General features: G+C 44.6%; 2 protein-coding genes across 7 annotated transcripts; one reads left to right on the forward strand and one right to left on the reverse strand.

The window, feature by feature from the left end:
- Positions 1-468: 468 nt before the first annotated feature.
- Positions 469-7,940, forward strand: cunh8orf74 (chromosome unknown C8orf74 homolog). Of its 2 annotated transcripts, XM_031851869.1 has the most exons (4): positions 469-2,135; positions 2,806-2,989; positions 3,216-3,439; positions 3,512-7,940. In XM_031851869.1, exons 1-4 carry the CDS (start codon positions 2,088-2,090, stop codon positions 3,554-3,556), a joined length of 501 nt encoding a protein of 166 aa, XP_031707729.1. In that variant the 5' UTR covers positions 469-2,087; the 3' UTR covers positions 3,557-7,940. The 2 variants fall into 2 exon arrangements, with proteins under 2 accessions (XP_031707729.1, XP_031707728.1); XM_031851868.1 differs by having other exon boundaries at positions 3,216-7,940.
- Positions 3,972-7,944, reverse strand: LOC116385976 (L-threonine 3-dehydrogenase, mitochondrial-like). Of its 5 annotated transcripts, XM_031851867.1 has the most exons (9): positions 6,752-7,942; positions 6,610-6,652; positions 6,433-6,503; positions 6,190-6,339; positions 5,888-6,060; positions 5,694-5,784; positions 5,426-5,518; positions 5,159-5,335; positions 3,972-5,067 (listed from the first exon to the last, which is right to left on the reverse strand). In XM_031851867.1, exons 1-9 carry the CDS (start codon positions 6,960-6,962, stop codon positions 4,928-4,930), a joined length of 1,149 nt encoding a protein of 382 aa, XP_031707727.1. In that variant the 5' UTR covers positions 6,963-7,942; the 3' UTR covers positions 3,972-4,927. The 5 variants fall into 5 exon arrangements, with proteins under 5 accessions (XP_031707727.1, XP_031707725.1, XP_031707726.1 ...); XM_031851865.1 differs by having other exon boundaries at positions 5,888-6,339; positions 6,752-7,943; XM_031851866.1 differs by having other exon boundaries at positions 6,610-7,943.
- Positions 7,945-12,442: the final 4,498 nt, after the last annotated feature.

A 12,442-nucleotide genomic window follows, 5' to 3' on the forward strand; every position in this document is an offset into this window, starting at 1 on the left:
GGTTTTGTCTCAGTAAGTAAATCTGGGCCTACAAAATAAAACTAAAAAAAAACCCTTTTCTCTTAAAAGCAACTAATTGTCGGACAATATAACAGGATCATTGTCACGAAAGTCTTTCAAACTTCAAATTTAATCAGGGCAAAGTCTCCTGCTGCTGTTCCGGGACACCGTGTTTTTAAAATCAAGTTTTAAAAAACAGTAACGAAAGAGGAAGATTCCCCAAAAAACAATCTACAATACAGTCCTTTTTTTTTTTTTTTTTTTACCCCTCCCCATTTACGAGATATAAACCTTACACAATTCCGACTCGTTGAGCTCCCCATTTGATGAACCTGTATCTGCTTCACAGCTCTGATGAGAGACAGAGTAGGTGGGCCTCTGAGACTTGTGGGTAGACAGGAAGTCGGGGATGAGTAGGTCCTGTGCTGACAGGAAGACTGTTGGTGCTAATGAGGATTCCTTGTGGATAAATCAAGGAGACGATGGAAACTAAAGCCCTCTCAGTCGCTGAGGTGTTATTGGGTCCATCAGCAGGACAAAGGAGGAAGAAAACAAGTGGGAGATTATTATTATGATGTGTGGCCTACTTTAGGAGGTCCACTCACTCCTCTTTGCACCTCCTCAATCCCTCTCTCATCCAATAAGCAGGTGTGTGTGACTCACCTCATACTCACAACTGGATCACAAACAAACAGACTGTGTGTATAAAGGCTACATAGCTACATGAATGCACTCACAACAGCAGATCTTTATCAGCCAAATATAAAAGAGTTAAGGTTTAAAAGAGTTTGAGGGGAAAATGAAAAGAGATCATTCTTACCTTTATGGACACATACCGATAGGAATGATGGGAGATCAACGTGCCGATGACACATCCAGAGGAAAACATTCACATGTAAGATGTTTAAAAGTCAGGTGGAGTAGCGAGCAGCACGGGGAACAGCCAGAGCAGCAGCCGCGCGTTTCAGTTCTCCCCGCAGATCGTCGATGTGAGGCGCACTTTGAGGCACGTGTCAAGTCAGCGGCTTACAGACCGGAAGTACACTGATTTGGACCTCCCAAATAAATGAGTCGCGCACACGCTTTATAGTTTTTAACGGAGACCTTATAGGCATATATGTTTAAAAACTGACATTTTTTAAAGCATTTGACTGATCGTTAACACCACTGCAAAGTCACATTGAGCAGCTCTCTTTCAAAATAAAAGGCTAAATACTGACACAACAGAAATAGGCTAGCGTAGTATTTACAAACTGTAAAATTCCCTGAAATTTCGCAGAGATTACGAACCCACACAGAAATTAATTTCCTTAAACTACAGACGAACACTCGTTTTATGTGAATAAAAATGACATTTACCTTTCTAATGTGATACGCAGTCATTTGTAAAAAGAAAGACAGCAAAATGCATCGGCCTCTTCAGCTGATACGACTTTTATTTTGAGATACGCGACCAGAAGTGGTGTGTTATTGAGACGGCTATCTTGACGTCATCTCAATCCGTTGTCTTTACGTTAGAAAACCAACTGTGCTCCGATTTATTTCTTCAAAAAAAAACGGAGGAGGGAGAGAGGGGGGGTGGGATTCACGTGAAAGAGGATTAGCTCGAGCCATCTGTAGCGGCCGACTGATAAACCGTGTTGCGTTCAAGAGCAGTTACTGACTCCGGTGTTTTTAAACAGACACTAACTAAAGAGCGGCGCTGTGTTAAACCAACCACTCCTTTTAGCTTTTAGCAGCCTTTTGTCAACTGTCAACCGAACCAGTCGCTATTAAACCTCGGAAACAACAGGTGTCACCTAAACTCTTTTACCAAACAGCTATGTGATTATATCATAGAGTGTTATGGGTAACGAGTTACTGAAATGTGATATTATACTTAATAATAATAGTAATATGACAGAAACCTGAAAATTAACCGTTTTGCAACAAAGTATCCGAACATTCCATCAGCTGCAACAAAGTATCCGAACATTATCAGCTGCCTCACGCAGTACGTGAGTGCGACGTAATCACGTAAGCGCACGCTCCACCCACGCGCCCGTCGTCTCCAATGGCAACTAAACGCGTATCGTCGCGTACCGAGGATGGATTCCCTTACTGAGAGTGAAATAGCGCAGATAGCGAGGCAGCAGGTAGGCGGATGTTGAATAAACACCGGGGTTTTTATTTTATCTAAGTTATCGAGCGTTAAACCATTACAAAGCACATGCTATTGCTAATTGTTTGCCCATTACCGGCCCCTAAAACTGTCAACTGTATTTCTTGGGGCACACTATTATGACGTCTCTTAGCTCAACAAACTATAAGCACAGAGAGGCCATTAACTATTTGCTGAGCTAATGTTTTAGCTATACTTTGTTTTTTATTGTGACATTCTGGGAATTAAATCATAAGATCATCAGTTAGATCCAGTACACTAAGTACATTTACTCAAATACTGTACTTCAGTATTTACATGTAATGCTACTCTATACCTCCCCTCCACAGATTCCAGATTCAAATATTATACCTCACTAGATGTACCTTGCAGATTAATATGCAGCACAATAATATGGCCACATGTAATCTGGTGTTTGTTTGAACTACATAACTGTATTAGTTGTATGAGATGGATCCCATTCAAGGAAACTGAAGTGTCCTGATAACTAAGTCAACTATAACCGTAAAAAGCTAGAACACTATATACACAAAGCATTAAAAACCCTTTACAGAAACCGTGCTGAATACAACACAAACCACCTAAATAGCATCTGTAATGATGCACTTGCGTCAACAGTGACTGTGTTCTTGTGTCCGTGACAGAGAGAGGCCGGCGTGCCAAGGCTCAGCCGCCACTTCTCGTGGCCCGAGTTCTGCGACGAGCGGCGGTGCTTCCACCAGGAGTTCGTGTACGACGCCGCCATGTTCGCCGCGGCCCGCGGCTTCCCCTGGCCCGCCGTGATCCAGGCGGCGGCGGTTGCCAAAGGCATCTTCCCACGGCTGGACGGTAAAGGACAAACGGCAGTGTGCTGTGCGGAGGAGGCCTTGAAGGGGCCACGGGTGCTTCACCTGGAGGTCATGATCAAGGGTCAAGTTAGAGTGACTCATCTCCAGTGTTTCACTCCCCGTGTGTTGTGTTAAAACATCATTCAAAGCCGCAAAGCACAATTCTGCATCTTATTTTGCTTTGCTTTGTTTTTAATAAAACCTCTTCTGGACTTCTACCCCTTCAGGTCCCGACGTACCCAGACTATCGTCCCTGCTGAGAGACGCGCTGTCCGAGTGTTTGCTAAACCTCACCCCCGTCCACAGGCACGAGTTCACCCGGTTCCTCGCGGGCGCCTGCGTCGCCCGGCGGAAGCTCTTCCAGGCGGCGGTGGGCGGCGCTGCCGAGACGTCCGTCTCTCAGCTCCACCTGGAGGTGCAGTTGCCGCCCACGCCGTGTCCCCTAGCGCAGGTAACGAAGCCTTTGCGACGACTGACTACACAGCTACCATTAACACATGTGTCTGATGTCCATGTGCTGCAGGGCACAGATCTGCATGAGCATCAAGATGAGCGCACGATGATGTAACAGAAGGTCAGGGGTCATTCCTGAGGGTGAACAGCAAGGACAAAGAGGTAAGACCCACAAAAAGATAAAAAAAGAGTCTGAACCGAGAAGCCTCCTACGCTCTGTGACATCCTGCAGCGGGCACCACCGGCCACAGGAAGGCTCCACAACCCCGCTCTTTCAAACAGGTCCTCACAATGCAGACGCACCAGCTGAGGTGAAGCCACACACGGCAGCAAAAGAAGACAGAGGAGGTCTGGCGATGCGGTGTGAGCAGCGGATCTCAGCGAGTAAAGCCAGTTGGAGGAAAACACAAATCTTAAAACTCATTTAATCTCTTGCTTGCGGGTGCTCGTGTTGTTGTGGTGCTTCTTGAAATTTCGGATGTACTTCATCGTCCAATAGGGAACCACATCTAATCACCTGTTTGTGGGCTGCTGTGCTGGACATTTTAAAAAACATTCATTGTCAGGTTGATTGTCAAATACAATGAGAATAGACTTGTGATTGGTTGCTGGTTTTATTCAAGTATTTATTTAACAAAAAAATTGTTTTGTTTTGACAGAAAAGGCTGTAAAGAATAGTATTATAAATAACAAACTTTGTTTCTTCACTACTTGACAGATCTAAGCCCTTAAAGTACAGCTGCGAAACTGAAGGTTTCCATTTCCCCAACCTCTTCCCATTTCAACATTCATAAATATTCAATGCAGAGGACGAAAGCAACAGTCATAATCATTTAAAACGGAAATCAAACATACGTAAATATTAAAAGCACCTACGGTAGTTCAAAAGTGAAGTGGCTGTCAGAAAGCCATCCTCGAACTCTGAACACTTATTTTTCATGCCAGGCAACTACGGTCCGAGCACCTTTAAACTAACCCTACAGAACAGTTTCCACTGCTTATGCTTGCAGTACGTATTGGGGAACGGCTGGGAGTGAAGCTCCTGCTCAAAGCCAGCTGGTTTTCAAGATGGCGGCTTTTAAGGCAAGCAAAGTTATCTGCATACTCGCAGATACATAAATACATAGATACATAGAGTACATTCACAGAGAGGACTCGACTCTCTTTAACAGTTCAGTAACTTGGCGATCGTACCCAGCATGCATCTTGCATCAGGTTGGTTTCACATAAAAGATGGATGGATGGATGGATGGGCAAGAACAGAGAGATGAGCTGGACGGACGACAACTCTGGAATGGTTTTATGTCTCTGGTATGGCGGGTCGTATCTTGAATAATCTAAATCCTAATCCCCCTGTCTAAATATGTTTTATTAATTTAACTGTTTAAAGTGTGATAGTGAGGGCTAGACGTCCTCTTAAATAAAGCTTTTTTAAAAAAAAAATTTTTAAATTTAAAATAGGGTTGCAATCAAATCTACGCGAGGCTCAGTAGGCTTGTGCTAGCTGGTTCCCCGTGCTGATGTGAGTCAGCATGGTCCGCACCAACTCTGAGAGGTCGTACCCGTGCTTCCAGCCCCAGTCCCGCCGCGCCGCCCCGTCCTCCAACGCCATTGGCCAGCCGTCCGCTGAAAAGACACGGAGACAATGGAAGGGATTTAAACTCTGGTAGCAGTCGTGGCGGTAAAGTGGAGACATCTTTAGACCCGGCGGTGTCACCTATGGCCTGCAGGACCGGGTCCACGTTGTAGGTGATCTTGAGGACGGGCAGGGCTTTCTGTAGCTCCCGGACGAGGTCGTGCGGTGTGAAGCTCGTGGCGTTGATGTTGTAGGTGCGGCTGAGCAGTGACTCAGCGGGAGCCTCCAGGAACTCCAGAGTCGCCCTGAGACAGTCGTCTGGACGGGAAGACGGGAGGAAGACAAGAGATGAAGGACAAAGAGGTGGATCACAGTATGACTATCGTTCAAAAACAAGTCCGGCATTACCGATGTACATCATAGGAAGCCGCGTGTCACTGCGCAGGTTGCACTCAAAGCAACCCGTCTTCACAGCTGCGTGGAAGATCTGGACCGCGTAGTCTGGGTGATGGAAAAAAAACCAGATCAAGATTAAGACCAAACAACATCAGAGCGCAGTATATCTCTTCTGTTTAATTCGTACAAACTACTACCAACTACAACGGCTCGCTCCTCCCTCTTCATCCTCGGGTAGGTCACACCTTAAACACTTTCCCCCCCCTTTCGACCTGCTCACCTGTGGTTCCTCCTCCAGGCTGGGAGTCGGCTGAGATGATGCCTGGATACCTGAGACAGCGGAAATCCAGCCCATACCTGTGGTGGTAGTACTGACAAAGAGGCGTACGCAAAGCTTTAAGAAAAAACAAAACACTTTGTGGTAAAATGCATGAAGGTGTTTAAAAACCGCGTGTCCGTGCCGTCGCGTCTCACCTCGCCCATCAGCTCGGCGTGGACCTTGGACACGCCGTAGATGGTGCGCGGCCTCTGCACACACAGCTCGGGCGCAGGGTCCCGGGGCGAGGACGGACCGAAGGCACCGATCGTGCTGGGGACAAACAGACGCAGACCATGTTCGGTTGCTATGTCTAATATGTTATGGAGACCTATAAAGAGAGAGAGGCTGCGCATAAGTGTCTGCGTTAGGGTGGCTCTAATCGCTGCTGCGAACGTGCCTTCAGGATCCGCAATAGAGCAGCTTACCTTTGGTAGTTTCGGCGAGTGCGCGCACGTACCTGTGATGTTAACCTCTTTGGCCAGCGCGACGTTGTTCTCCCCCACAGCGGACAGCACGGCCGAGTAGTGAACCAGCCAGCTGATGTTGTTGTTCACCACGATCTCCCTGAGGTTCTTATAGTCCAGGATGTCTGAGAAGATGAACGGACCTGCGGAGAGCACACGTGCATGAACACTTTCATCCAAGCTTTTTTTTTATGGGGGTGGCAGAATTCCAGAGTAGGTTGTACTGGAATACACACCATTGTGGTAGACGTGGTTGGGGGGTTTCCTGATGTCAGACAGGATCACGTTGTTCTTTCCAAAGCGTCTCCTGAGGGTGAAACATCAGCATAGGTCATAGGTGACAAAATGGCAACTGAAGAGGAGACTGCTGGCACTAAACATTTGAAATCAGAGCTTTTCTCCACACTCCTTACCTCAGCAACTTGGCGAGCCCCACCCCTAGCTGACCAAGCCCTCCTATAACGATAAAAAAAGTAAAAAGTAGACTGTGTTTTGATATTATAGAAGGAAACGTCCTAAAAACAAACAGATATAGCGACACAGAGAATGACCAACCAGTGATGAGGACTTTGGGGTGATCGGTATCAGCGCAGGACGGGGGATGAGTTTTCCCAAAGTGTCGCGAGGATGAGCTGACGCCGCGTGCTGCCGAGATCACCCTCTGGACGTTGCACCGGGGGCCGCTCCCAGCATGCTTCACTGCGCCCCTCAGCAACTGCATCACCGGCATTGCGCACCTTCCGCAAACATGATATTTATGGTGCATCTGCTACCATGGTGCACAGCAGTAAAGTTACATCACTACTAATTAACGCGCTTGTGTTAAGGGCATGAGCGTGTCGACACCCTGATGTACAGAGCAGTGTGTGCTTTTCTAAATTAATAAATGTCCACGTTGTCATATGTATTAAATTGTATCATTAAATCTGCACATTACATGTGATCAGATCTGATTTCTTCCGCTCTCTCCGACTGGTTCTCTATTTTCTTGTTGCTTCATCTTGGGGTTTTAAGTAGTCTTACCGATTAGTCTAAAGGCAGAAGTTTAAAGGCACATGTTGTGTGTATTTATTATGTAGGACCAGAACTCCACTACAAGTGAATGGAGTCTTGTCTAATCCCAGCACCTATGTAAGATTAGCTTCTCCCAGCCTGCTGCTGCTGACTTTATCTAAATATAGACTACTTCCTATGTATTCCAGACCACCCTTTAATCATATGGGGGGCAAGTCCGAAAACAATGCAATCCAGCATGTTAGTAGCCCTGCAATTGGTATTAAGTTCATGTATGGTGTATTGCAATAGTTACGTATTATGGTCTTTTAACTGCGTAACGTCATGCAGTACTGATATTACATATTCAGACTGTTTATGCCGAATTTAAAACGGCAACGTTACCCACGCGTTTATTTACGTCCTGTTTTAAGAGTTGGTCGTGTTTTCTTTACGACTTCGACGTGACCTTCTCGCCGTAAACTGCACTTGTGTTGAAACACGAACGTGCGGAACTGACGTTAGCCACGCATTGACCATTTGATAATGGGTAACGTTAGCCTAGCTATCGTCTAAGTTAACCGTCTGACATGAACTTTAGCTGAAGCTCTTATGCTTTACGTGCAACGGTTGCAGAGCGGCTCACATGAGAAACGTATAGTGATATTACGTTAATTTCTTACTTTAATGTGACTCGGGAACAATGAAAAGACGACTCGGGACTCCTTCAACCAGCCAGTGTTTTGTGTTGAAACATGAAAATAGTCGCGTGGCTATGAGGGAGGTTCGTTGCACTGTGATTGGCTCACAGCTCGAGAGGCTCGGCTCTCGAGCCGGCCCAGAATAGACACAAACTTCCGGTTATAACATTCAAAATAATGTCCGTATTTTCAAAATAAAATATTACCCTTTAACCTGAAGGAAATGGTAAACAAGCTAACTCCCTCTGCTCCAGTTGTTGTTGCTTGCATCTCATTTGTGAAACGGAACATGTGCACTAAATAGAATAATGCAATTCACCGCAAATTGTGCAAACAAAAAAAAAAATATACAAGTAGTTTATTACAAGGCTATTTTATTGATATGCATTACAGTGGATACGGGTTTCTATCCACTATAATCCCTACTATCCAAAACAGCTGTTACTGTCACTTTAACGAATAAGGGTGTAATAGTTTTCTTTGATGTCAGATATCTTTTGTTGCGTCCTTGAACGGGTGAAACAGCGCCCCCCCCGGGTTGTTATATCCTTACAGAATTATATCTGTGAGGGAAGAAGTTAATTAAAAAGTATTAGCTGAGTAAAGCTAAAACTGTCATGGCACCGCGAAACTGTGAATGGACTCTGTCAAAAGGAAACTGAAGAGAAGTGTGAAGCCAGCCACACTCTATCCTTTCAACAAACAATGGACATTTATTAACAATATTTCAATGAAACTATGGGCAAAATTAGCACGTTTGTCATTGTTGCTAATGATATCAGCTAGCATATATACATATATATAAATAGCCAGCTACATTCAATTCTGTGCAAACAAATGCATGCTTATTAATTGCTCATTATTAATTATCAGAAGTTCAACACAAGGATAAATCACCGTGCAGCCGGACAAATGACAGGTGTGATTAACTTATTAAGTTTAAAGTTGAGATGTGTTCACGCAAGCCCCATAAAATGAACGGAACAAATTCCCGCTCCTGTAATTAAGATGGAATTGGGTGCCAGTCGTAACCTTGCCCCTGCTAATTATGTACAAGTGATTTATCCCCTGTTGCACGCGGGCAGATTCATCTGTGTCGTGCATTGCTAACTGAATGGTGGACAAAGTGTGTTCAATGGCCCACAACAGCTTTTAACACGGCTTTAATTCATTGTTGACTGAAATCAAATCTTAAATCTTAAATTATGAAACACTGACACTTCCAGCAAACTGCAGGCTTTCTTCTGTATTGTCGATATTTGTGTGCATGTCTGTGTTTGCTGGAGGCCACCAGGTGGCACTAGATACCAACACATCAAGAGGGATGCCTCTGTTATTCAGCCTGCTGGCCCATCAAATGCAAGAGAAATAATCACCACTTTTATTCTTTTATTCGTCTGCTGTGCCCTTTTCATTTCCTTTTTATTATCCATCATATCAAATAGCTGTCAGAATAACCACAAAAGGCAGTTATATCAGATGTTAAATCTACATCAAATTATGTTTTTTGCATGAGTGTTCTCATTCAAATGTTTTATGTTTGGAGTTTGCTTTATCTCTAAAGGAACTACTGGATGGTGAACTTAAAAATGCACAAAATTGCCAAAAATACCGTGTTTTTCAGCAGTAAATAAAGCCGGATTGATCCGCCTACCTCTGCACCCCAAAGCTTTTGGATATGAACCAATTTCTTTTTTTCTCGTGGATTCAGTTCCAGCTGTGCAGAATGGGCCACAATAGATGATGCATGTCTTATTGTTCATTTGTTTTCTGCCACTGTGGAGGTCTGCCAAATATCTGAAGATGTAGTGTGCACAAATTCCACGATTGTTTTGCTCATTGTTGCCTCCTGTACGTGCTTGAAATAATAGGAGGCTTTTTTTTTTCTTTCTTTTTTGCTGCGGCAGACAAGATATTCTTCTTTTCATGTGGAAATAATTATTGTTTACACACAAATGAATGTAATCACCTACTCCTGGTTGAAATAAATAATTTTACACTCACAAGAACACAATGAAGCGATGCCCTTTCGTACTATTACGAACGCTGTCAATACAGTAAATTATTAGCCTCCTTACAATGTGTTATGGTGGAAAACAGCGTTTCTTTTGGCAGCTACAGAAGGGATTCACATGTGTAATCATACAGTGCATTTACGCTTAAAAGTGTCAGTTTATTTGCTTCATTGTTTGCCCCGGAGCAAAGTGCCCACACAGCAACAGTGGTTGAATTATGCATTTAATACAAACTCTACTGATTTCACTCTAATTGTTGTTCGCGCTGCACACCGTTTATTTTCTCCCTTGTAATCGGCCGTGTTGGGAGGAGTATCGAGAACTTTCTACTTGGATAAAAATTGCAATACCATAGTGTAAAAACACTCAAAATCCTAATGTAAAAGTATTTGCAAAATGTCCACAGTCAGAGTAGAAATGATTGGCATATTATTATGGATGCATTAACATGCAAGCAGCATGTTAATGCTGTCAATGTGTGGCTAATTACTTTATATAATGTTGAGTATTGTAATCTACAACAATGAATCCCATTGTCTCTCAAATTAATGGAGCTGCTGTGATTTTCCTCGAACGCATTTGGCTTGAATAAAGAAAAAAAAAAAACAGTGTCGACTGTTTTGAATTATCAAAATAAAAGCCTCTCAGATATGACACATCTCCATTAATTAGCGGCTGTCTTTGCATTTTGCCTCCTCCTCGTTAATGCCGCCCACAAATGATTTGAGCTCAACGCACACCACTTGTCACAAGCCTCTAATATTTATAACACAGTCTGTTATACAAAGAACAGCATTATCTAATTGACATAACACGTGCTGTTCACAAATAGATATTTTCTAAGGATAAAACCCATCAGAAGATCAAGCCAGAGAATGTGGCCCTAAGTAACGGGGCTCTTATTGCGCCGTGAACGAGCTCGGCCCCCGATCCGTCCCAGCGTTCAGTCAATGTTCCCCTAATTCGCCATCATGACTCCGGCCACTAATGGATTGTAGGAGGCCTATTTATCGCCTTTAGGGAATTGAGGCTACATACAGTGTGTGAGGGGTTAATTAGAAACAACCGAAGGGGTCAGAGGTGTGTGTGTGTGTGTGTGTTGAGCACATGTGGTCATGAGAGGGCTGGACCTTCGGTAATAGTGGGGCGGATTTGAAAACGAGGATCCTCGGGAGAAGATTTATCCGCGGGCTGTGACACGGGGACAAATAGTGCTGATAGGTGAAGGCCTCTCGGTGTAGAGTCCAGTCCGGATAACAAATAGCTTGTATGTGTGCGTGTGTGTGTGTGTGTGTGTGTGTGTGTGTGTGTGTGTGTGTGTGTGTGTGTGTGTGTGTGTGTGTGTGTGTGAAAATAGGATACCAGACCATATTCACTTATCACTGAGTCAGGTACTTCCTCGAATCCGCTCTTGACATCCAGCAGGGACCCATTTCGCCTCTCTCACTCGCCTCTCTTGTTTCGTCCCTGTCTCTCTCTTTCTCCTCCCATCTATCTCTCTTCTCTTTAATACTCATATCCCCCCCCCCCCCCCCCTCCCTCCACGCCTCCCCCCCATCCCCTCTACCCTCACCTCGTCTCCTCCAGCGCTCTCAGCAGTATCTCCCCAGCCTCTCAGCTTCCCATATTACGCTGCCAGATAAGAGGAGGAGAAGGGCCCCACGACTGACAGGAACCCCAAATTAATTTACAAGCAACGGTGCTGATAGAACAGTCTTTATACAATATGAAGGGACAGGGAGTGACGCCTCGGAAGGCTCCACCGGGGAGAGAGGGCGACCGTGCTATCTTTGTAATTATAGGGAGAGACCTTGATCCGTCTCTTTTTTTCTCAATAAATAACTCTAGACACAAATCCAAGCTACTCCTATATATATATATTCATACATATTTATATTTATATGCATGCAATGAAGAAATCTGTTTGATTTCTTTCTTCTTCGTGGCTTACATTGCGCGTGATTTTATCGGACCTTGCATTCTGTGCTCTGACGGTAGCCCCCCCCCCCCCCCCTTTATCGCAGCGATTCGCCACAGCTCTATGGCCTAATAGGCTTATACTGCGCCATAGAATGTGAAGAAATGTAAGTGGATTAAGCAAATCACTTTTATATAGTATTCATTAGTCACTGCCAACAGCTGATGTCGGACCAGAGCTTCTGCTGTGGGAGCCGTTACGAGTTGTTGTCGCCTCCAGAATGAGGAGACGATGTAGGAGTCTGCCCGCTGGCCCCTCGCTCTCTGATTGGCTGCCAACATTTGTCCCATAGATGCACAGACAAAGGTATCAAGCTACCCTGTACAAGGTAAGTTGTGTTTTACAAAGTCATATAGATTGAACAGTACGCTCCTCACCTTCCAATGGCCCACAACCTTAAGACCAGATAAAGACCGTCGGGACCAAACTGATAGAAGCATTACATCCACATGGTGTCCTTCCCAAAGCACAGGAATGGATTTGTTGACATAGTTTGGAGGCTAAATGCTTTGCGAGCTGTGAAATGGGTTATTTGTTGAAGCCCGTTTTTTTTTGGGGG

This window comes from Anarrhichthys ocellatus, unplaced genomic scaffold (genome assembly GCF_004355925.1).
Source record: "Anarrhichthys ocellatus isolate YVR2014 unplaced genomic scaffold, GSC_Weel_1.0 scaffold12, whole genome shotgun sequence".
NCBI classification, from domain to species: Eukaryota; Metazoa; Chordata; class Actinopteri; order Perciformes; family Anarhichadidae; genus Anarrhichthys; species Anarrhichthys ocellatus.

Excerpts from the sequence above, each read along its gene's own strand:
- cunh8orf74 (XM_031851868.1), top strand. The coding sequence starts at position 2,088 with ATGGATTCCCTTACTGAGAGTGAAATAGCGCAGATAGCGAGGCAGCAG. Across the intron at positions 2,136-2,805 it reads CGCAGATAGCGAGGCAGCAG|AGAGAGGCCGGCGTGCCAAG; the intron begins GTAGGCGGATGT and ends TGTCCGTGACAG. Across the intron at positions 2,990-3,215 it reads CATCTTCCCACGGCTGGACG|GTCCCGACGTACCCAGACTA; the intron begins GTAAAGGACAAA and ends CTACCCCTTCAG.
- LOC116385976 (XM_031851863.1), bottom strand. The coding sequence starts at position 6,962 with ATGCACCATAAATATCATGTTTGCGGAAGGTGCGCAATGCCGGTGATG. Across the intron at positions 6,504-6,609 it reads GGGCTCGCCAAGTTGCTGAG|GAGACGCTTTGGAAAGAACA; the intron begins GTAAGGAGTGTG and ends TTTCACCCTCAG. Across the intron at positions 6,340-6,432 it reads CAACCACGTCTACCACAATG|GTCCGTTCATCTTCTCAGAC; the intron begins GTGTGTATTCCA and ends TGCTCTCCGCAG.